At 39.8% G+C, this 25,088-nt stretch overlaps 1 protein-coding gene across 1 annotated transcript; it reads right to left on the minus strand.

The window, feature by feature from the left end:
* TKT (transketolase) lies at positions 1-24,127 on the minus strand. The gene is made up of 14 exons (XM_080625232.1): positions 24,004-24,127; positions 18,590-18,707; positions 16,925-17,038; positions 16,185-16,282; positions 14,344-14,535; positions 13,551-13,669; positions 11,911-12,104; positions 11,283-11,447; positions 9,883-10,039; positions 5,916-6,046; positions 4,459-4,542; positions 4,185-4,278; positions 2,344-2,466; positions 1-277 (listed from the first exon to the last, which is right to left on the minus strand). The coding sequence occupies exons 1-14, from the start codon at positions 24,108-24,110 to the stop codon at positions 90-92; spliced, it is 1,884 nt and encodes a 627-aa protein (XP_080481358.1). The 5' UTR covers positions 24,111-24,127; the 3' UTR covers positions 1-89.
* Between the last annotated feature and the right edge of the window lie 961 nt (positions 24,128-25,088).

Below are 25,088 nucleotides of genomic sequence, written 5' to 3' on the forward strand. Positions count from 1 at the left end.
TAGAACTCTCTACATAAAGCACCTTTGCCTGCCTTAAACTTACAGTACTTCTCTGAACACTGTTCTGTAATCGCACAAGATGCTTCAAACTATTCCGCATTTCTCGATTTGGACACTGACACCTTAACAGCTTGCACAATGGCGTCTTTATCAATGCCAAACATCTTCAGGAGCTCAGGTGACTTCCCGCTGCGTGGTACATGAGATACAGCCAAGCAATTGACTGTGATCCCAGGCTCACCCACCACTACAGCACACACTGCTTCTCCAATGCCACCTGTGGAGAAAAGGAAGTTAAAAAAGACATGTCTTGGCATGTTACCACAGGCAACATGCAGATTGCATGTATATCTCATTCAAAGGTCCATGCAACCTAAATCCTCAATTCACAAGCTTATGAGAAACATCAATCACAATATATGTCTGAGTTGCCCATTTCTGAAATGAAGACAATTCCTTATTTCCAAGGCATTCTGAGGACAAGCAGCCTGCCATTTCTGAAGTACTTGCAAATTGGCAGTGAGAAACACGTACCTCCAAAGGGCACAGAGCTGTCAGGAAGACCTCACCACTTCAGCATCAGCTACAGAGGGCCAGGTTTAAAATATATTTAGACTGAGGAGTATTTACAAGTACTTAATGTGCTGAAAGGCTGAACTCCCACCAATCTCTATGGCATTTAAGAGCTCTGTCTTTTCAGAATGCCTGTACATGCTGCTAGGCACCTCTCTGAGTTATGCAACATATTCACAGCCTTTGCTTAGAGCTCAGTTCAGACCAAATCATTATCAGGGATTTACAGACTGAATCATAATCATACAAAGGATGTAATGGGGAACTGTGTGGCAGCAGGAGAGACACTGAAAGCAGGACTATGAGGAAAGAAGAAAGCACAGGACTAGTGTCAAGAGCATGTGCTCTTGAGACCTGGTAGGAGAGATACCTTGGTCCTACCACTTCAGTTAGGGTCTATCAGGCTTTTCACAGCTCTAGACATAGTGTAATTTAAACCAGTCAAACAGCCTCCAGCCAGAGCCACCTCCATGGATGTGGCTGGTAAGATCAACCTGATGTGGGCCTGCAACACACTCAGGCTTGTGAGGTTTGTACACCTGACCTTCCTTGGCTGCATCACACAGAGAGCCATGCCACAATAATTTGCACATTCCTTACCTCAGAGTGTGATGATTTTGATATCCTGCAAATCTACAGTAAAATATTTGTCCAGAGTTGTAAGATAAGCTAGAAAACAGTGAGGCTCAGTGATGCTATTATCATCCATACACTGGAATGAAAGTACTGTGTAACCAGTACTTATGGCAAACACCAGCTCACTTCACATACCTGGCAAGAGTGACACTCTCCTTAAATTAGGATAATATTCTCATAACTATATCTACTAATTTCAATTAGTAGATATCACAGATACCTACTAATGCCATAGCTCACAGCTGCCCCTCTGCTAATTTCTCCATCTCCCCCAAGAAGATCAAGCCTGACAAGATTCACAACCGCTGCTCTTCGCACACAGTCTCATCTTCACGGGACATGTTTGCACAGGCAAGCTCCTGAAAACCTGTGTCAGCAAGACATGTCAAAGAGCAAGCAGCAGCAGATTAACCAAATTAACTCCAGTTGGCAGCTGGTCACGAGTGGTGCTCCTCAGGGCTCAGTACTGGGCCCAGTTCTGTTTAATAACTTTATCAATGATCTGGATGAGGGGATTGAGGGCACCCTCAGTAGGTTTGCAAATGACACCGAGCTGGGTGGGAGTGTTGACCTGCTGGAGGGTAGGAAGGGTCTGCAGAGGGATCTGGGCAGGCTGGGTCAATGGAGGACAATTCTATGAGATTCACTCTGGAATTTATCCCAGAGTGACTGAAAACTGCCAAATCATCTGATTTCAAGCAACCTGGAATTGCCCTTTTGGATACAGGAAAAACTTAACAAACCTGCACAGCAATGGTCTCTCTCAGAACTTAAACTCCGACAACTACAGCTGCTGTAAAAGCTATTCTGAGAACATTTCATGCAGAATCGCTGCACCACAGCAGGAACTTACAGTGAACACAAATGACTCAAGACTTCACTTGGACCAAGCACACGGAAGGGCACACAAGCTGATCAGAAAGGAGTCCTGATTAACCCATTATATCTGAGGAAACTTTCAATCCTCAGTGTCATCTTATAATTGTTAGGAGTAATAAGAAAGAATAAAACCTCTCTTTTGCTTTAACCAAATGACAGCATCAGGTCCCATACTTCTCTCTCAGGTTAGAAGCTGCGAGGTTCCAACCCCTGGGGAATAACTGTGTGGACTGTGACCTCCTGGACCCAGCATACCTTCATGGTAATGGTCCTCAACAGTGATGATTCTGCCCTTGGTTGCTCTTGCACTTTCCAGTATTGTCTTCTTATCCAGGGGCTTTATAGTGAAAGGATCAATCACACGGATGAAAATTTTCTCTGCAGAAATGGAACAAAATGAATTGCAACATGAGTCTGGAGAACACAAGACAAAGACAATGCAAGCGGTTCAGGCAGCCTCTGCAATCTTTCAGAGCCATTATGAAACCTGCCTACACGAACAGGTACCCCAGGTATCTGTACCAATGGCTTGTCTACCACTGAACCCAGCCAACCCCAATTTTTGTATATTATTTCTTCATGCACCTGGTGAGATAGTAGTATCTGTCCATGCCACGGACAGGACTCTTGAGGCAGAAAAGCCCTGGGTAAGTGACTTCTGGTCACCAGGAGTGCCTCTCAGCAGCACAGTAATCTAATTGGCCTTGCCAACAGGTAAGAGCAGAATTCAGTCACCAGGAAATCCTTCTTATTCAAACTGTCAATCACAATTTTTTCCCCAGACCTTCATTCTACCTTTAACTTCATTGTCAATCCAAGCAGAATTTCCCCCTGCTTCTTCAGTCTGTATGCATTCCAAATCCTTCACTGCAGCTGCCCACCTATCAGGTATGCCTGTTAGAACTGCCCCAGCCCTGATCATGGCACCCTTAATGTCGCCATCAAACGCAGAATTTGTCCTGTCGTCACAAGGCATGCCCAGATTGCTCGTTAAAGCTATGTACAAATGGTGATTGTTTATAAAGAATGGTAAGTTACATGAGGTTTTTTCTGGTCTTGTCCGTCTGAACACTGAGTCAATTCTTATACATAAAGAAGCTCTGTATTACGCTGACAGTTTTGTGATTGAAGGCTCTGTAGTGGCCAATATATTTAAGGTATTAGACTCTGCCTCTGCACTAAGAGGTTTTCTCTCCATAGTTGGTTATTCACATTTTGAGATCAGCAGAGCATCAAAGTGTGGTAAATGCAGAAAAATAACAATAGTTCTAAAAATACAACTTTCACAATATCCTAAGCCTGATGGCTTCAGTTGTACAAAGTATCTGTTCACTTACATACAGCATACAGAACTACCCATAAGATACAGGCAGCATTAATTGTATTATCTCTTACTATTGGTAATCTCCTCCTGGGCACAGGCTACTGACTCACAGATGGATTTTTGATTGTTTCTTTCTCTTCTTATTTTATTGAAGGATATTTATGTTTGCTGTAAGATGTCAGTGCATTTGGGCACTATCACAGAATTATTGCCACCCACACTAGTTAAAAGTAGATACGTTTATTCAAGAAACCCAAGTGAGCACTGATCCATATACACACAAAGGCACTGTATATCAACAGCATTGTGTAAGAGCTCACACAGCAGCTATGGCTCAGCTGACAAGCTGCATTTTATTAACTGGCCCCAGCCCAGTTGCATTCTACTGTGCTGGTACCTTATCCTGCCCAGACAACATGCCAGGAAAGGATCAACCCTGCTTCTCACACACTTCCTGTGTAACTCTGCCTGCAGAGATTCTCTGCCAGGCAGATTAGTAATTCTAAGAAGACTTTGATCTGATCAATTTGCTAATTTTCATTGCTACTAATGCTGGTAAGATAACTAAACCCCACTCAACTAGGCAAGATTGGCAGATAGACACTGTGCTGCACTGTATCAGCGTAGCAGGTGACTAGCTGTCTATAACACTTTAATTAATGTTTACCAGTACAAAGGGTGAGCAGTTATGGTACTGATTTCTTTGCTGTATTATATGATAAAAAAGGAAAATGAAACTCAAACCAAAGAACTACCCCCATGATCTGCTCACCTTTTCTCAGCTGTTCTGCTGCAACCAGAGCCTCGTGCAGAGTGACTCCTGCTCCAATCACAGTCACTTGGTCATCCTTACTCTTCAGAACCACCTGCAAGAAAATATTTCCATGTATTTTTAACAGTAAATCTCCCTGATATTTCTAACATTTCTGGATATTTTATTAAAAAGATCAAATCTTTGGCACTGGAATGCTTTAGAAGGAAAAGGGCTTTTATAAGAGCAACTTTACATATTTTTTTCTGATTCTGTTCATCTGAACAATATTTACCTTTGCCTGCCCGATATGGAAGTCCTCATTGTTGTTGTAAATGACAGGATTTTCAGGACGACTAGTTCTTATGAAACAAATGCCCTGTTTCCGAAGTAAACATGTTATAAGTTACAAAAACAGAAACGTGTTGACATTCTAGTTTGTAAACCCTGTGAAAAAAAATAACAGCAAAACAACTTTTTCTATTTGTCTTGTTTCCACTCTTCTATGTTACCTCTGGTTCTACTGAGTAACTCCTTCCTCACTTCCCATTAGTCCTTTTTCAACAGCTGGTTGTTTCAGACATTACAATAGAGTTAATAACCTCTTAGAGTATGCTCATAACTTACAATTTTCTTTCAGATTCCAAGATCTTTATTTCTCTTTTGCTCTCTTGTGGAAATGGAGAATTCTACTCAAGTTAATTAGAATCTTAGAACTTTGCCATACACGTGCAAATTTTACTCTAGTTACTTTAAAGCAAAAGAAGAAATGCTCAGCTGAAAGTAAGGAAAAATGCTTTCCGCCAGTCAGATGCCCTTCCAAAAGAAGTAACCAATCCACGCTTAGATCTAATCCCTCCCTCACATTACCTTACAATCTTCTCCTCCCCTCTTCTTTTTTTTCCCCACAAACCACTCCTCACATTTGTTACACACCAAATTCTCACACTCCTTCACTTCAAAGCTGTACTATCAAGACTAAACATTTTCTGATTATTTGCTCCTTTCTTAAGGTAAACTCCTACTGCAGCCAGAAGTATCAAAGATCAAGGAGATAACCTGACCCATGCTAATTATGACGTTTGACCCTTACTCTGCAAAATTAGCTGAAGCTTAGGAGAGATAAGAAACTGTGCCATAGCCACGCGGGAAGTCTTAGTCTTCTTCAGCCAGTATCCTATTTAACTGCAATCCATCATTGGCAACAGAGGAGCAGAAGATGACCAGAGAGCCCATCAACCAGTATAAGCACCAGCTCTCAATATCTCCAAAAATGTAGACTCACTAAGCTAATAGATAACCTTACACTGTATGGGCACATGATCAAAATCCTCAAAATCAATTTATCTTTCTATATCCAGCTTCAAGTTTGACCCAAGAGACACCGTACTAGGAGTGTATTTTCTATAAGTTTGCTAAAGACCATCAAGAGTTACACTTGCACTTATTTCGAAGACAATTTAGACCCAAACTGCAATTGCTGTGTAATCATTTAAATCTCCCCAAATCTGGCCCACAGCATTCCAGACTGTTCATTCTGTGCTAGCCTGGACAGAATATCTGCAGCCTTTTCACGCAAAGAAAACATCCCACTGCCATGCTGGAGCCTTTGAAAGAATTTATGTGGGTAGAAACATGCAAGAAACATGCCAGAAACAACAAAAATAGTAAAAAAACCCCAACCAAACAAAACCCAACCAACCAAACAAACAAAAGTAAAGTTCTCTGGCTCAGAAAGGCTGCGATGCAAACCTTGGTGTTGGCAGCTATTTCCACTGCTTTTTCAGTAGCTACAGCATCACTAGGGTAAAACACAGTGGCATTTGGAACAGCCCGGAACATGCACAGATCCTCCAGTCCCATCTGAGATGGCCCATCCTCACCTAAAAGAATTAAACCAGGGTTACAAAAGAGTAAATGCATTTTTGACATTCACTCAATATAGCAGTGAGGTTCAATGTAAACCAGAAAAAAACCCCAAAAAGTATAAAATCAGGCACACACAGGACATGCAAGTGTACCTGCTTGAGAAAAGAATCATCTTCTCCTTAACCTCGGAACCATCTAAACAGTAAATAAAGATAGAAAGAGACTAGAAAGAAAGAGAACTCAGGTTAAAAAGAAAAAATGGGAAATAAAGCGTAACAATAAAACAACACAAGCGGAAGATAACCAAAGTAGGAAGGCACAGATATAGAAAGAGAGTCACAAAATATCTGAAGATATCAGAAAATATCAGATTTTATATTTTATTATATTATTATAAATATATTTTATTCAGACACATACTACATGTATATAGTGATGCTGCACAAGCAAAAATTTGTATTTGACAATAGTGTTTCTCCAGATTTAAACTGCTGGAAATGTGGAAGAATTGCATGTGTCCCATCAAAAATGGAGAGTCCACTTGGTACAACTACTCACAAACTCTTAGGCTCAAGACTAAATGAAGGGTATGTATTTTCCAATACCACAAAAAGTCTTTCAAAGAGCAATAAGGCATCCATGTTGCTAATTCAACAACTCAAGCACCTTACACTGCAGATCTATAAAATAGACTTGTTAGCCAGAACATGTGCTGGATGCCATGAGTTTCATAGCTAAAGAAACAACCACCACACCACCTCCCCCCCCCAGTGACCTTACATAACGGTGCTTTGGGAATGGCACTGTTCCAAACTAACCGTGCAAAGAGCTCTGAATGCAGGCATGTCACAGCCTGCAGAGCAGAAGCAGGGCAATAAGCCTTCCCACATGCACCCGACTCCACTACCTGTTACTCAAGAAGGATGAGTTCACAAGGAAGAAGAGTATTTTCATGACGGCAGCAAAAAACTCTGAAGAACTTTAAACGTGTTAAACAAATTAATCATTGAACTCTGCACTACACATTACTAATAAAGTAGGCACAAAGCAGGAAAAGCGTTTCAGTCACGATGTCAAAAAAAGTCCTCAACATCAGTTTCTAACTCTGTGTGCACTCTGACTGAGTGAGTGCGACCTCAGTGGGCATTTTCCTTTCCTAAAATGCACCCACAAAATCTATTCATAGAAAGTAGAATTAAGAACAAAACTAACATGTACCTCAATCAGAATCTTACTCAAGATAAAGACAGCACTCATGCTTGTCCTACTTTTGCCAAAACAGTGCCAATAGCAGCATTCACAGCTCATACTAGTAATTTACAGACTAGCACTACGCTGAGTTTGGCTCGAAGTGCATCTTTACAAAAATCCTGATTTACGTGGTTTTAAAGTAATGCAGAGAATAATTTTCAATTACATCTGCACAGCCTACATTTATAGCTGAATAAAAAATGTGAGTGCTTAATATGAACAGTATAAAATGTCTGGAATATAAAACCTACTGCCTAAACAACTGATATTTCTATTTTTGACACATTTACACTATGATTTCTTTCCTATATGTTCAGTTTGGAAAATACCAATTTTACATTATTCTCTTATGACCCTGAAAACATCTTTAATGTTTTGGTCTGTCAGCAACTACTGCTTTAGGAGTGAACTTAGTACAAGTTCAGAAGGTCACTGTGATAGTTATTTCTCACAGATTTAATGGGGCCAAATTTCAATGCAGCAGAAGCCCAGATCTATCTAGAACTGCATTCATAAAACTTCGATTTTCACCACAGATCCCGTCAGGATTCTGAATTCCATGCAGACCCAAATTTTAATAGGAAGTACATTTTATTTGTACCCTTCCATTTAAAATTGAATTTTCTAACTGCTAAAAGATTTCTCTAAATTCCTTTCTTTCACAACTTGTTTGAAAAACTTTGGGTGTTCAAATCCTTTTTTGAGAATCACAGTTGAGGCCTGGACCAGATTTGTAACTCAAACAACTTCATAAACCTGTGCTTCACAATCACAGCTCCCAGCAGAACTTTTCAAGTGCTGAAAATTGAAACTTGGAAGTGCAGTTCTAGGAGACAATCCAGGTAACCTGAAGGAGTTTTGTCTTCTAACATGAGAGAAGATCAAAGCTAATTGGCTTTTGCATCAAGATCCTTTGCTGCTCACTAAAAGACTTAAACCGTATTAAACTAGACTACGATGAGATGCGAGGACTGATTTTAAAAAGAAAAGAGGCTTGTAATAGAATCCCTCCCTTAATGACAAACACAAGCCATAATCTGATATACTCTACAGTCTCCACTACTAAAGCATGCTCCATACCACTGCAAGTTAAGCTTGAGGTTCTGGATAAGACTACACACTTTTATGAAGCACCTTTAAATCTTTACCAGTATTACAGGTAAAATTAGCATGCAAAGAGCCTTAATTTACTACCCCTGTCAGCTCTCCTTGTCTTTCTTTTCCCCTACAAATGCCTAGTGGTTTTTCCAGCATCAATGTCTACTGTCATCTTCCTTCTTGGTATACAAGTCTACTCCTGTTTTCTTGAGTTATGTCTAAGCTTTTCATTTGAAAAGCCCAAAACTATCTTCTTCCCTCAAATCAGAATCAAACTTCAATATGATCTAACACTTCCCAAATAGTTATGATGGAAACCAAAGACCAGAGAAGGTACTGCTAGCAAAATTTCTCAGCCTGTTGCTTCGAGAAGTGCTGGCTACACTGCAGCAAGTCTTGCAGAGAGGAGCTGGGGCTCCTGTGGTAATAGAAGCCAACAGGGAAACATCAGAGAAATACCTCAAAGGAATGAAGATGCTCTAAGAAGGTGACATGGCTGACAGCCCAGCTGAAATGCTGCTAAACCAATGCATGCAGCATGGGCAACAAACAGGAGGAGTTGAAAGCCACCATGCCTATCAGTGGACAACAGAAGAGCTATGGATGTCATCCATGTGGACTTCTGCAGACTAGATATAAGGAAGAAATTTTTTACAATGAGTGTGGTGAGGCAGAGGTTGCCCAGAGGCTGTGGATTCCCCATCTCTGCAGGCGTTCAAGGTCAGGTTGGACAGGGCTCTGAGCAACTTGATCTAGGTGAAGATGTCCCTGCTCACTGTAGGGGGGGTTGAACTAGATGACCTTTAAAGGTCCCTTCCAACCCAAACTATTCTATGATCCTGTAATTCAATTTCCTGAATTATCTAACAGTTTTGCAGTGCCGATTTCATTAGTATTTTGAGGTTTTGGGTTTTTTTAGTGAACACACCAAGTGCTTCAGTAGTCAAAAATACTGACAGAAGTTGAATCAATTATTTAAAATTGGTGATCAAAGGCATAAAGATATTTCTCCCTTGCAAAGTGCTTTTGAGACTGGTGGACAAGAGTGTCTGTGCAAGGATAACTTTCATTAGTTTCTCATTTTAGGGACTGGGAAACAAAGGTACAGTAAGTACATGACTATTCTTATCACTGAGGACATCAGCTGTAAAGATAGAAAAGAACCTAAGCTCCTCATTTTCAATCCAATTCCTTTATATCACTCTATACTTGTGGAGAAGAAAAGCTTGCAAGGAAAAACTCCTATTTTTATCAGGCCAAACAGATAAAAGAGGAAAAAAAAGGCATATGAGCTGATAAAGGCTTGAAATCCTTCTCATCCTTTCTTAATACAACATGTCTGATAAAGGTAAATTGTGAACATGACTTCTTTCTATAAATGGTGCCATTGTTATACCATCACAGCTATATTATTGATTGTCTCCACAAAGCATTATCAGTTTGACTGCTTGACATTAAATGGATGGGAACTGCTGATAAATAAGCCAAGAGTGCCCCTTACCAATAGAAATGCCGCAGTGAGACCCACAGAGATTGATGTTACTCTCAGAGATGGCAGCCATGCGGATCTGGTCAAATGCCCTTGTGAAGAAGGTAGCAAAGGTGCTGGCAAAAGCAACAGTTCTGTCACGAGTGGCACAACCAACCGCAATGCTCACCTGAAAAGAGGCAGATTGTACAAGAAGAGTGAATTCTTCATTTATCACTTTTTTTCCAAGAGATCAGCTGTGGGACTTCCTACCGAAAACTTCAGCGAGAAGCTCTCAATGCAGCTTAAAAATCTCTGTTAAGTCCTGCTCCTAACTGTTCACTTTTACAAGAAGGAAAGGAGGCAGTTCTCCCAGCATCTATCCTCCAGCATCTCTTCTGCTCCCTGCCTCAACTGCTAGCTGTTATTTTTAATGCTTACTAGTGCTTCTTTTCTTTATCAGCTCCAAGTAGCCATTAACAGAGTTTTAAGACTTATCCCCTTCTATCTTTTCCTGGATCAAAGGCTTACACTTTCAATACAAAGGACATAGTGAAACTATCTCCATCAGATATCATTACTAAGTGGGAATGGATTTACCTGTGTTATTTGGACTGGTATTTACTAAAAGGGCCCTTCTTCAGCAAGACGGAAATCAGAACAAGGCCCTCAATTTGTTTATTACAATTACCCCATACATTTATTTTACATAGAAACTAGTCTGCTTTTTATAGCAAATTTCTCCTAAGCTGTTGTAGATCCAAAATGTCGAACTCCAGCTCATGAAACTGCTCTAGTATAACGTTTGCAAGAGACAGTCCATGGTTTTTTGGTTATAAATCATTAAAGGCAGCAACAAGTTTCTGCCTGAATTTATGTCTTTAATTTCATTTGCTTCAGTGAACCGATACAGATGGCAACCAAAGACTCAACCAGATGACTTATCAAATTATTTCCATTTTTTTTTTGACAAAAGACATCAGGCTAAATTTATTAACTGTTTCTCTGTCCTCACCTTTATATCTCAGTCTCGCCTGGAACTCACTGCCAGATTGTAACATTCCTTTTCTTGCGAAATAAAAAGACCCAAGCTCTAAAAAGCCTTTTCAGTTAAATCTCTACAAATCACACTTTGGAAAGTATTACTGTTTACATACTGCCATCTCCTTGTGTTGTCCTGAAACAGACAATATGACCAACAAAATAAAAAGAGTGACTTAGGAAAGAACAACAGATCAGAAGCACTCCTGTTGTATTACATTTGTCAGTTTTTGCCATAGCCTAGCTTTTCCCTAAAAAGTGAGCAAGTCAAATTAAATATCCATGAATACACATATGAAGAGCAAATATTAAAATACCACTCTGAAAACTCTGAATGACCTCAGATCCTGCTGTGTAATACCAGTATTTCATAAACCCAAGAAACCCGTTACCATGTTCTGTTCAGCAATGTAGCATTCAATGTAGCGACTGGGATGTTCTTTCTTAAAAAGCTCTGAGAAGGTGGAGTTCTTTGTGTCTCCATCCAAAGCAATCACTCGATCATTAGCATGGCCCAGTTTTGCAAGTGCAACACCGTAAGCTTTGCGGGTAGCCCACTAGGAAAAGAAAAATATAGCAGTACTGTTATAACTTTGTTTCTAGCAGCTCTTTTTTTTCATAAGTGCATGCACATACAATTTAAACCAATCAGGACAGACATCAGTGCTGAAATCAGCAACACCCTACCAATCTAGCTAGGAGATTTTGAAAACCTTGGTTTCCAATCATGGAAACTCACTTAACCTCATAGAGTTTCTTCAATTTTAAATAAGCATAACATAGTTTGGATAACTGATAATGATCACAAAATGAAGAAGAGTGATTTGAGTATTTATATTTTAATAGATAATACCCAGTGAGATGACTGTCTGTGTGTCAGATTACAGAAGTAGGTGTTTACCAGGATATTCAAAATAGGAGAAAAGAAGTAGGTAGTTGAAAACGGGACAAGGGATAACACCCAAAGGCTTCTGCCACTCATTAAGATATCGGACAAATAGTGAAAAAGGAAAAGAGTACCTTTTCTCCCACTTTGTAAGTTGGTGGAGATGGCATCTTAATGTTCCTAATATTTACCACAGGTGCATCTTCTTCTGGGAGGGCTGGAGAAAGCTTTTTCTTATTTTGGATTTTGTCATCTATTTCCTGAATGACTTGTTCAGCCATGTTTTTTGGGAGGGGCTTCCCATGCCAGTTTTCCTTATCTTCAACACCTGTGCATTTAAAAGTACATTACAGATAAGGAAAATATAAAAACTACTTAAGTTTTCTGCTGCAGATTTTACCCAGATAGAAGTGGGTAACAGTCTAGTACAGTCTCTCAAGGAAGAATTGCTTTATTATTCTCACTATAAACAATTACAATGGTACTCAATTGCATTAAGACAGACATGTTCAAATACATAAGAGAAATAGTAAAATTCCATATATTCTGAACTAGTGATGGAATTCCAGCATCATCTTCTGAAATTATTTTTAACTTGACACCTAAGAAACCTGGTCCTTTAGCGTCGCAAGCAGTAAATCAGTGTTAACAGTTAACACAAAATTTCAACAGTGAGGTCTAATTAAACTCAGCTAAGTTTCAAGCAACAGTTTTAACCCAGCTGTCTAATTCAAACAAGACCTGACATTTTACAGGTTTATTTTAATAGCTTCTGATGACTTTTATCTTAGTGCACCCAGCACTAACAGCAAAATTACCTCTCTGGCTGATATGCTGCTTTTCACTGAGTAAATTGCTATGAATAACGAATTCTCCTTGCTTAGTCAATGAAAAGAAATAAATATATTTACTCCTGTTAATATTTATCTGGTCAGAAAGGCAAATTCATAAAGTGCTGCTAAAAGCTGTAGCTGAACAGAATCATGGCAACCCTTGACACACTGAATATGCATTTACTCCATTCTGTGGATACAGTGCTCATTAGCTAGCACACATCTCACTTCCAAGAACCCAAATCCTTTTCTTAGCACTATTGTTGCTGAGAAGTATAAGAGTTTGAAAGAATTCCTGCATGCTGTTGCTCAAATGTGTAGATACACATTTGTCCCTTAGAAAATGACATTTGGGCAAGTTTCACACTACATGAAAACTACAAAAGGATTTTAGAGGCAACATAAACTCCAAAAGTCAAACAGCTGTTAACCTGTGAAAAAATTTCAAATTTCTATACTACTCCTATATCTTGACGAATTACACATCAGATCATATGAAATAACTAGCAGTATGAGGTAGCTTATGCACCATGTCTCATACAGTTTTGTCAAAACTGTAAACGTAGCATCCCTCCTCATTTTCTATGCATTTACACTGCCTGGCTGGTAACAAGCAGACCCCGTTGTCTGCAGCACCAGGAGGAGGGAGCTTCCATGACAAAGTTACTCCCTTCTTAGAGTAGTCTCTGTGAGTCTAGGGATCAAGAGCAATCCAAGAAGGTTGCCCGCTTGTGCTAGGGCAATTTTCAAGACATACAGTCCAATGTTCTCCCATGCCCCTAGCTGTCTTCCAGACTAGAAAAGACTTCTTAAATAGAACACCAACCTTTTTCTAATGTATGAAACATTAAACTTCTATATTTAATGATTGCACCCTTATTGCAGCACTATGTACATGTTATTATATACATGCATATGCAAAGCAATAGATGTTTTATTACCTGATATGCCTCTGCCTTTAAAAGTCTTCGCAATGATAGCTGTTGGCTGATGTTTGGCCTGGCCAAAGGCTTTGCAAAGTTCCTCCACACTGTGGCCATCGACAATGATTGCATGCCAGCTAAGAACACAAACAGATCAACTGTTTCTAAAGGGTTTTAGCATGTGACAGTCTCTGGTAGTTAGCAATAACAATAACGAATACTAACAGAATTCCAATGCCCTGTCTTTTAAAGAGACCCAAACTATGCCAGAAACATGAAATAGCATTCATTTGAGATCATAAAATACCATAGTCCCTCTTTTATAATGCAAAATAAGTCACAGAGGGACTAGCAAAATTCACAGCTTACAGATTGCTAAGTTATCCTGCATTTCTTCACACATAATGGCCATTTTTAATCACAAGAGCAAATCAGACATCTAGAAATCAATTAAAAAACTGACAGTGAAAGTTCAGTAATTGTTTCCATGACCTTCTTTCTGCTATGACAGTACCTTTAGTCACACAAAGTTGCAAAATCTGGTTTTAATGTGATAAAAATCCTCTAAAAAATTTATCTGAGTAAGCAATCCTTTTCTTCTTCCTCTAAACAAAAAATTCTGCCAATTCTCCTGCTGTAGAATTTTGTAATAATAGTAATAAAGATGGCCACTATCAGGCATTACAAAAGACCATCCTTCTTGGTGATAATATCCTTGAGAGCTGAAAGCTCACATGAAAAATTTCTGCAAAGCAAATGAATCATACAGCTTCAAATGGGAGATGACACCGAACTTCTTCTGATCACATACCCAAAGGCTTCACAGCGTTTCTGGTAAATCTCAACATGATGCTGCAGAGGAGCAGGGTCACTTTGTCCAAGACGGTTAACATCAAATATAGCAACCAGATTATCGAGCTTGTAAAGCCCAGCAAAGGCCATTGCCTCCCAAACAGAGCCTTCAGACAACTCTCCATCTCCAAGCAGACAATACACTCGATAGCTAGAAGAAGAAATTAAAGTAAAAAAAAGAAATAAAAAACAAACCAAACACCCCAAAACAAGGTTTCACAAGTAAGCACAGTTAAATCAACAGCAAAACCCCTCTAACAATTCAGAGAGAACTCACTGCTTTTTTCTATTCCAAACTCAATGCCCATTGCTCAGTGCATTCACATCAGATAATTTTACGTAGCTACTCAACGTAAATACTTTTGAGCTGTTACATATGAAAAAAATAAGATGAGAAATACTATACTCCTTTTTAAAATTTTCTCTCAAAACCAAAAAACAAATCTTAAGCTTCTATTGCAAGGCCTGAATGAACAGGCCCATTACATACTTTCACTGTGACTCAGCAAGATCGTCAACAATGCATGAAAGATTACTGTCTGCTGCTTCTTTCCTCCCATATACTCTCTGGAAGGACGACTAAGAATTTAGTTTCAGGAAATCTATAAATTGCAGATGAACTCAGCTACAAATTAAAGCACGTTGCATAACCAAATTCAGAATTCCTGGAAAAGAGAACCAACATGGTATGACTTTGTAGACGATTTCTCCAAACACTGAAGATCTTTACTTAGGTAAACTCAGGTAGCAGCAGTACTGCCTGATTTCTATGGAACTCAGGCAATGTATGTTTTTTATTGCCACCTTCTTTTTTTGTATGACAAAACTTTATAGGTGAACTTAAAATAAATCAGCTGTCAAATACAAAATTTTAAAACAAAATAACCAAGATGGCTGTTAATGATTTTTTTTTAACTAGACATTAAGCTATAATAGACTTCTAATGTGAATCCCACCTGCCTTCAGCTAAATCTGAACTCCTTCCACATAAGCTGCTCCCCAGTACTGTTATCTAAGACCACCTTTTTCTTCTGTCATGTAAGCACTGGTTAGATTTTTTCCACACGTAGCATCTGCTAAACTCAATTAAAATCAGCAAGCCATCTTTCACAGAAATGATTTCAAGCTAGTGAAGTGTAGAACACACTAACTGGGCAGCCAGTACTTGAATGTTCTAGAACTGTCACATAAAATATATCAACTATATCAGGCTATTTTCCTCCTCATACAGATTTGCCTTTAGACATCTACTTCTCTTGTGCACAAAAAAATGGCAGAAGCAGTCATTTTTGTATTTGTGGAGCTGAGTGCCTTTCTGATAACATTTTGAAGCCTTACTTTATGATTCAGTGGTGCTATTACCGACCATAACAGTTCCTTATCTAGATATATGTTCTCCATTATTAGTCACCTGATTTGGAACAGATGCATCTCCAGTCTGCATCTTCCTTCTAAAGGGACACATACCAGTCTCAAAATGTCTAATGGAAATTAGAGGCTGCTCCACATCTTACTGTCTTCTCTGTTACGGAACATCACCTTGCAATGCTGCAAGGGTATAAAAAGGGACATATGTATGCACTAATTTTTGCTAATCTTTAAATACTTGGTAGTTTCACTGGCAATGGCTTTGTAATCTAGGCTAGTAATCCGTAATTATGGACCTCAATTTGAGATCAGATTTGGGAATGGAGAATAAAGGTTTGGGTCTTATTTTTTCCTGATTAAGAACATGGTTTCTTTTCACAAAATATTCTGATTGACTGCCTCTAATCATGAAATACATGATGATGGAATTACCTGGCTCTGTCAAAGAATTTGCCAGTGTATGCCATTCCACATGCTGCACCAAGACCCTGACCAAGGGATCCAGTGGCCACATCAGTGAATGCTTGTCTCTGAGAAAGAAAAGACAACAATTATTGTACAGTGAAGAAATAGAGAAATTAAATTCCAGTGCTAGAAGATAGTTCACTGTACATCAAAATTTAGCTTCTCAGGCATAACAATACCATATAAGTGCCTCCAAATCTTGCCATTCCCCTTCTTTCCCTGCAGCGCATGTACCTTGATGATCAGTATCACAAGCTGACTAGGCTCTCTGAGAGGGAAGGCTACCAATGGCCCAGGAACTTTTCAGCTATGCTTTGGATGGCAGCAGTTAAGAATTGATGATTTTGTGTAAAAAAAAAAAAAAAAAAAAAAAAAAAGACCAATTGAAACCTTTGGTTGGGAACAGAAAGACCAATGAGGTGACCAAATAACTCAAAGCTTCTCAAAGGACAAGAAAAGCCATGAAGGAACTTGTTTTAAATGGAAAATATTGACTGTCGGGGAACTTTACTAGAACAGTAAAGGTCATTTTTACATGCTCATTCAAACAGACACTTATTCAGTTGTGAAGCTGTAAATATCACCATCCTTCTTATAAGTCTTTATCTTTCTTGTACTATAGCTGGCAACCAAGAATTGCTGCAAGATATATGTGCTACTTGTTTTACAAAATCCACCATCTTATATCAAAGGTTATAAGCACTCACTGGCACTGGGTGTCCTTCTAAGACAGAATCAATTTTCCTCAAGTTCAATAATTCTGCTTCTTGTAGAAAACCAGCCTCTGCCCAAACAGAATATAAAATTGGTGCTGCATGACCCTAGAAAAAAAACATAAACTTTAAGCAAAGCACAATTTTCACAATATCCTAGTATCAAGACAAAATTCTGCAAAACTGACAAACCCTAGAATCAGGTTCTTATGTCAACTAGGAAGACACTGAGTTATAAAACACAATTTTTTTTACAATGCAACATTCATACTGATGCTTGTTTTCAAGTCCTCCATGCCCTTGCTTAGAGCACCCCAGACAGCTGACTACAAAAGAAAGAATGCGGCACTCTCAAGGGCTATTTAGGATGTCCTCAAGAAAATCAACATGGAAGGCTAAGAAGGCCTCTGGCAGCCATGCATTTCCAATTCCAAGAAGTAGTTTTGGTATCCATATAAACCTCTTTGATTCAATCTGCTTAGGTACTACTTTCAAAAACAGAGCCCTCCCTGTACACTAAACTAGTGTAAACAGATGGATGAGCAAGCATTAGCCCATTAAATCTTCTTCAATACATATGTATTCAAGGTAATATGCAGTGAGTGACAACAGGAAAAATTTTAAGCTCTAAACACTTGGATCCTTGTAGCCAGGTCTGATTGAACAACTGCAGAGTAGTAGTTATCTTCTGCTTGTGGGGTTGTTAGAAGTCAAAAACGCCTGCAGAGGTTTGAAGCCATCTATCAACTCTGGGAAGAAACTGCTATTCATTAGAGACAGGTAAGGCAAACATGAAGAAGCGACTGTCATTGCTTAACCACCTCAGCATTAGCTGTTTGCTTCTTATCTAATTACTTATTTCAGATATACACTATCAGCTATGCAACACTATTGTAAGCCACCATGTGAGAAACTTGACTCAAAGATGGAACCTGCTTCACTGGAGTACTTAATCTGCCATTTTTCACATCATTATGTTTCATGAAGGTCCTTCAACTGCCTTTATGTCATATGATCAAAACGTCCTTGTGATTTGCAAGGGCACAATGCAAAAAAGATAGAAACGTTAATGGCCAGTCCAGGTTGTAGTTTTATCTGTTTTCTGAACCACACTGGCTTCAGAAATAGTACTGACTTTAATATCATACTGGCACAGTAGGAATGCCAACTACTCACTAACCTACCATAACTATGTCATGTAATGCTTCCTAAAAAGCTGACAGTAATCAGTGCACATTGTGACGTGACTGTAGGCATATCAGCACAGCTGCATTTAACAAGTAGAGCACAAAAGCTAACTGCAACTTACTCATTAGAAAATTGGTTAAACCTAAATATAGCAGTTGTTAATATTTCTTGATAGATTTCATAGAGAATATAACATTTATTATTTAATACTAGAACAACTGAAGTCAGTGAAGTTAAGACTTATCAAGACACATTATACAGACACTTTTTAAATATTTTTGTTATGCTTCAACTTAATCAGCTTTTACTTGTCTTTCTGAAGTAAACAAATTCCAAGCTCTCAAATATTTCCAATAGACTTCTGAGTAGATGTAAACATAAGTAAGCATTAAGTCAAGGAAGACAACCTGATTTAATTTAGATAGACAGCTAGCAGACAGCAACAGTATAGCATAACAGTTGTTGTTTTACCTTTGAAAGAATAAACCGGTCATTGCTGGCATTTCTGGGATCTTGCACTTTGTACTTCATGGTATGGAAAAACAGCACAGACATAATCTCTGCTGCACTGCAACATGATGTAGGGTGGCTACAAGTCAAGACAGACCCAAGATTACAACTTCTCATTATTGTTTGTTCAGGATCATCTCTTTAAAATACCACTTTACCAAGTCCCCTACTCCTCAGCATTATACACAGTGTTAAGTGTTTTTGATAACCCATCCCATCTACCATTACCCTAACGACAATTAGTTGTACTTTGAGACAAAGGGAGCCCTCTTATCTAGTTGAAGTGGGTATTAAAAGACAGAGCATGGTGACAGTTCAAGGACGTATCTTTTGGAGTAATCTGTTCTTCTTCATGCCAAGGAACACCATACTAATCGGTGACTGTGAAGCACAGGAAGCAGTATGACCCTGTGCTTGAAATCATACTTTACTGATTTATCTGACAGCAGAAATTCACACTGGTGCAGAGGAAACAAATACAGCTTTCTACAGTATTTTAGCCACTCACTGAGTAAAGGAATTAAAAACGTGGCATCATGACTTATTCAGGCCCCATTGCAGAGGCAGGGACTGGTAATGCAAGATTATATTTTGCAGAAAGCTCTGGAATATTTAGAACTGTATCACATAGGGTACCATTTTCTTTTACCATGCTAAAGCAGACAGAACTAGAATGCTGATTTCTAAAGAGAACATTAAGTAATACAATTCTTGTACTTCATCTTCTACTGAAACTGGAAGCAAAGATTTGCTATCTCCAGTAAAAACCCAGAAAGAAGCACATTGTAAAATACTAATTTGCTTAACCTTTGGCTAAGAGAGAAACCAACATTTTCTACATTTACATCTATATGAGGCTGAAATACTGAACTAGTTGGTTTGTCAAACATTTGTAAGTATCTGGAATAGTCTCTCCCATTGAACTATCTGGGATAACTTTTGCAACAATAACTTGGCTTAGAAATACACAAGGCTCATTTCAGAAGAAAGTATTCCATATAGTAGCAACAAGTAAATGCAAAGTTACATGAAAAGAGTTATTTCCAAGTGCCAAATATTCAGTCATTCCAAGACAAGGTAGGTATTTAATCTGAAGTGTAGCAGAGGGCATACATTTGATTTTATTTATCTACTTCACTGTGATTTTAAATTACGATGACTGTAGCTCTTACACACCTTGAAGGCACAGCAATACTTGACCACCTGTGTATTAGCCTTGCCTTTTCAATCATGATAAAGCTTATAAGGAGTTAGAAGTCTCTTTAAAAACCTCTACTGAGTGCAGAAAGTAGCATTTTTCAGATTTTAGTGGTGTAAACAGGATCATTCTTGAGATCAGTGATTGCTACTGAGGTACAGAACAGTGAATGATGAACAGTAGAAAGGTTATGGCTGCAGAAATCTGCACCAGCCTTGACAATAACGTGCAGTCTCATCTTGGTTTCTCTTCTACCAACATTTATTTTTCATCTTTAACATGATATTCTTAAAATATTTGACCCTTCTTGTAAAATAGCACAAACTTATTATGAAAGTGTCACATTTCTTTTCCCGCATGTACATTTACCATGCATGTTAGGATTAGACAACACTTTCAGTAAAACTTTAATATTCTCTTCTTGTAGTAATGAACCTTCCACCCACCCCCAACAGTGCTGTAATAAGAGAATAAAAACATGCAAAACACTAGCATAATTTGAATTATGGTTAGTGTCCATCCCTTAGTAAGTACTCACACACAGAGAACCAAAAGTATTAGCTTTAAACCATGGTTCAAACATATTAGTAAATATATATGTATTTGAGTTAATCAATAAGCCTTACATGCTTGTTTAAAGCTTTCATTCCCTTAATTTTATTAACTTTATACTTAACCATACTTCTATGAACTCCTGGTCTCGGTAAAAAAAGTTTTAAACAACCTAAAATGGTAGCATGTGGAAATAAAAAAGTAGAAAAATTTATTAAATTACCTGAAAATAATAAAATAATAATATTAAACTTTGTTAAAACTACAAGTTAAATGACTTTCTACTAACAAAAAATAGCAAAAATTTAACTACATATTGGATACCAGAAATAATTTTACAAATAACTACACCATTTTCTTTAAATAAAGCCATATGAACCACATGTACTGGTCTTCTCTTAGCTCATACTCTTCTAGTAAGTTCTGTTAAGAGAACTCCTTATTAAGCCTAGCAAAGTGTATATGGAATACTTTGTACAAGGGGAGAAAAAGACACAGCAAGTCATTGCCACTATCGTCACACAATCTCCCACATTTTGTTCCCAACTGGTGAACAATCCAGAACTCTACAGCAGTGGCCCCATTAACATGCTTCTCTGCCAGATAGCTTCTACTGAAGAAATGCCTCAACTTTGAAATACATCCCTTTAGTAGAAAACCGAACTAAAGTACACTGGAACACTAAAATTCTAGATCCGCACAAATCAAGGGTAAAATAATTACTCCAACATAGTTTTGTGGGGGTTTTTTATTACTCTACATCAATTCATATTAGCTCCATCTACACATTTCAACTAAAGAGAAGAGTGGTGGAATGTTAAAATTGAACACTGAAAGACAAAAGTCAAAAAAAAAAAAAAAAAAAAAAGAAAAAAAGAAAATTACCTGCAATAAAAGATGATACCACATGTTGTGAAACTTAACTGCCTCTTAAGAAACCCTTGCAACTTCCACTTTTGAGAATTTAAATATCTAATTCTAGGAAGCCAGTAACAGTTTCACAGTATCAGAAATGTATCATTAGCTACCAAAAAGCCTCTACCAGTTTTGATTAAAATGTCTGCACTTCTTACCTAAAAGAAAAACTCTTCCACACCCAAAAGCAAGTAAGTTCAATCTTTACAACTTAATCAAACATTTCCCCACCTAGGGCTTTTTAAGCACAACTTTTTTTTCCAGCTCACTGCATTTTTCCACTGTGCCTGATAAAGTACTCAAAGTGCTATGTTTGAGCATCTTCAGGATCAGACTGCCTGGTCTTGTCTAGACAAAGGCCACAACTTAACAGAAGTTAGAACAAGTGGAAACTGCAACAACTGGTGGGTCAGATCTACCAGGGAACCACCTGTGTTGCAACATATGTCATAGTTTATGGAAATTACTTCCTTGAGAGTAGCAGGCAGGTCCCGTTTTGTTTGAAGTGCTTTTATTGCAAGTATTTCCTTCATTTTACAAACTGCACCTTTAACAAACACAAATTTCCTTAACAGACTCAATGCAAGCATGACAATTCTTATTAACTGTAAGCTTCTACTTAAATTTAACTTGCATTCAAACATTTTTCTACACTTCTAATGTATACCAGCAACTTAAACAAATCTTACTGTCTCATTCAGGTTTTGGACCACACATTCATAATGTGTAGAAGCTGTTTTAGAAACGTACACAATTTATGTAACCGCAACTGACTCTGAATGTCTTTTTCTTATAGGCACATTACTACACCATCATCTCAATAACCAAATATTACTAGTTAAGAAAATATATGGCTTGTCAACAGAATCTGCCCTGCAGAACCCATCTTTCATAATCTGCTTGTGTAATAATTTCAGACTCTACAGAACTTTAGTGCTAGAATAAACTTGAGCAATTAATGAAATGCCTTTGCGCAAGAAGTACTCAGTATTGTAGCATACAAGAAACAGGAATAAAAATCTTGAGTAAAATTACTTTTACTGTTTCTTCATCAGTATAGGGAAAATGGTTTTACTATCGAATTTCATGGACCACAAAAGAGAAGGCTGTAGCAAGACCCTTATTCTTTTATAGCACATCTGACAAAACAGAAATAATTTTATCTGTAGATAAAGCAAGTGATATCATCCAAGCTCCGGGGCTTGCTTAAAATACACTCTAGAAGATCAACACTGAAGCTGAAGCTCTACTAAGCAGATTTAGCACAATTTTTCTTACTTACAGTTTCACACAGGCTTGTGTAACATTGCCTCTACATTGTAGCATTGAAACAAATCAAGCATTAAAAGAGCAATTGTCGGGTATTCTGCACTTCCCTTTCCAGACTGGAACAAACAAGCCGCGGCTTTGTAAAAACCTGCTCCTGTGGCTGGCTAAGAGTTTCTCTGTGTCCCCACTGCATTTTACATTAAGAACCAAAGCAGCGTTTCCATTTGCTGCATGCAAAAGGAATAAGTAAAGTTCAATTTCTGTAAGCCTTGAGAAAGGGCCACGTGGGTAGCCCATGCCAGACACAGGGTGGGCACTGTAAGGCAATTCAAAGAAGCAGCTTTAAAATACTTTATTCACCACCTTCTCCACACAAACCTCAGCATTAGAAGGATTCCAGGATTTCTTCGGATTTTTTTTTTTTTTTTTTTTTTTAACGCTACAGCCAGTTTCAAAGGAGTCCAAAGGAGGAAATTGCAACAAGATGGGATATATTAAAAAAGGAAGAAAAAAAGCCGGCACTCCACGTGGAAGCACTCAAATACGTTATTCAAGCAGAAAAAAAAGGCTTTAATTTTACATGAGTAAATGCGGATTGTTTGCAGAGATTTTTTTCCATAGGTAAAGCACGATCAAAGAAAGGATAACTCTGGAATCTGCACACATCATAGCCTCCGCTAAATCCTGTCCAGGGGCCTGAATAAACTGCCCATTGGAGACCGCGGGCATTTCACAGATAATCCCACTTGGGCTCACTTGAAATTCTGTGCGGAATTAGTTCCAACTGACGGGCACGGAATGAAAAAGAAACCGTTTGTGCCTCGAGCACAAATTCTTTGGTTTCCAGCCCTGCACCAGCTTCTCATTCCCGGCCCCTCTCCGCAGTCACAACATCCGCCGGCCCCGGACCGGGCGGCCTTTACCCGCGGGAGCACGGCACCGCACCGCGCTGCTGGCCCACAGCCGCCATTTCCCAGTGTAGCACCTCCACATCACCCGGTCCGCGCCGGGCCCCCGACGTGCCGGGGACAGTATGGGTGTTACGGGGTAGGGGTTCTAGCGGGATTCGGCCGTGACCACAGCAGCATCACCCCCACCGTCTGGATCCCCTTCCCCGCGCAGCCCACGTCCCACCCTGCGGCAGCCTCAGTCCTCCCGGCAGCCGCGGGGAACGGATGGGCCGCAGCATCCCTTGCTCGGTGTCCTGCAAAACGGGCATAAAACAGGGACAGGGGCGAGGGAACAGGATCTCTGCCCTCGGAGCCAACAGCGTGGCCCTAGGCAGCGGACAATGGGCTAAGGGAACGCGGCGCAGCCCCTCCTGCGGCCGCTCCGCCTCGATGCATGCCCCGGGATGAGGGAGCGCGGCTTGCCGGAGTGGCGTGAGCTGCGGGGCCGGTCTGCAGCCAATGCTGGGGCGCAGTCCGTCTGCCTCACTCACCCAGAGCCGGCCGCAGTGGTGGCCTTGATGGAGTTGATGCGGAGCCGGTTGGCCGTGTCCTTCAGGGCCTGCAGGGTCTGCTGGTCGGGCTTGTGGTAATCCTCCATGAAGGCGAAGCAGCAGGGCGGCAGAGGCGGCGGCGCTGGGCAGGCACGGCGGCAGCAGGCAGCGCGGCTCACCGGGCCGTGCGCGGGGCGGGCACAGGCAGCGTACAAGAAGGCGCGGCCTCACGCCCTACCTCCCGCCTGCGCCAGGGCGCCCCCCGACGGTGCCAGGAGGCGCTCCGGGCGTCCGCCCGTGGCCACGCGCAGGCGCTATTTCCCCGCCTCGCCCGGCGGCCCTTCAGAGCCCCGGACGGTGAAGTGGGGGGGGGGGGGGTGTCCCGAGGCCAGGGTTTTTTCACTGTCCAGAACGCTGTTTGATAACGCTGCATTGGGTTTCCGGCTCCAGCCTGCTCCTATCTGTAAGAGAACTGACTGCATCCAGCGCCCCTGAACGGTAACTTTGTTCTTCTGGGATCAGTAAGAGAAGTAGTTTGCTTCAGCAAAGCTTGCTTTGTCTTTTTGCATTGTAGCCTGCCTAAGCACAATCGTGTAGGCCAGGGGAAAGTATGTAGTTTCCTGGAACTGTGGAACAAAGAGGAACAAGGAACTTTTGCGGTCGGGAGTTGGGGTTCATCTTCGTCTCAGTCCTGTGAATATGTAAAAGGCTTGACTATAAGGAATTTTGACTCTGTACCCACAAGTGTGCATGCGGAGTGTGAATGCCTGCCCCCAGCGCTGTAAAAAATTATATGTTTAAAAATCTGACAAACCCACTTTTGCGTAAAAGATGGACTTCACCAGCCATCAATCACGAAATGCAGTTTCTTTAGCAATTCTGAACACAGTGATATTAAAGCTTACAAACCTAACCAGAAAGTTGAATATTTCAAATGTGTTCTAGAAAGCTCAAGCAGCACTAGTGACAATCTGAAAAAAAAAAAAAAGTTTAAACAGACAACCAAAAAATATCAAATACCTCACATTTTGCTCATACCTGCACTACACTCCCCATGTATTTCAGTGTTATGTCCATTGGTAGTT

The sequence above is a fragment of the Psittacula echo genome, assembly GCF_963264785.1.
Source record: "Psittacula echo genome assembly, chromosome: 9".
Lineage (NCBI taxonomy): Eukaryota > Metazoa > Chordata > Aves > Psittaciformes > Psittacidae > Psittacula > Psittacula echo.

What these genes read in the sequence shown, in the direction of transcription:
- TKT (XM_080625232.1), bottom strand. Translation starts at nt 24,110, where the DNA reads ATGGAGGATTACCACAAGCCCGACCAGCAGACCCTGCAGGCCCTGAAG. An exon ending in AAACGCTGTGAAGCCTTTGG is followed by an intron (nt 13,670 to 14,343) that starts GTATGTGATCAG and finishes TTGTGTTCTTAG; the next exon opens with CTGGCATGCAATCATTGTCG. An exon ending in TAAAGGCAGAGGCATATCAG is followed by an intron (nt 12,105 to 13,550) that starts GTAATAAAACAT and finishes TTAAATGCACAG; the next exon opens with GTGTTGAAGATAAGGAAAAC.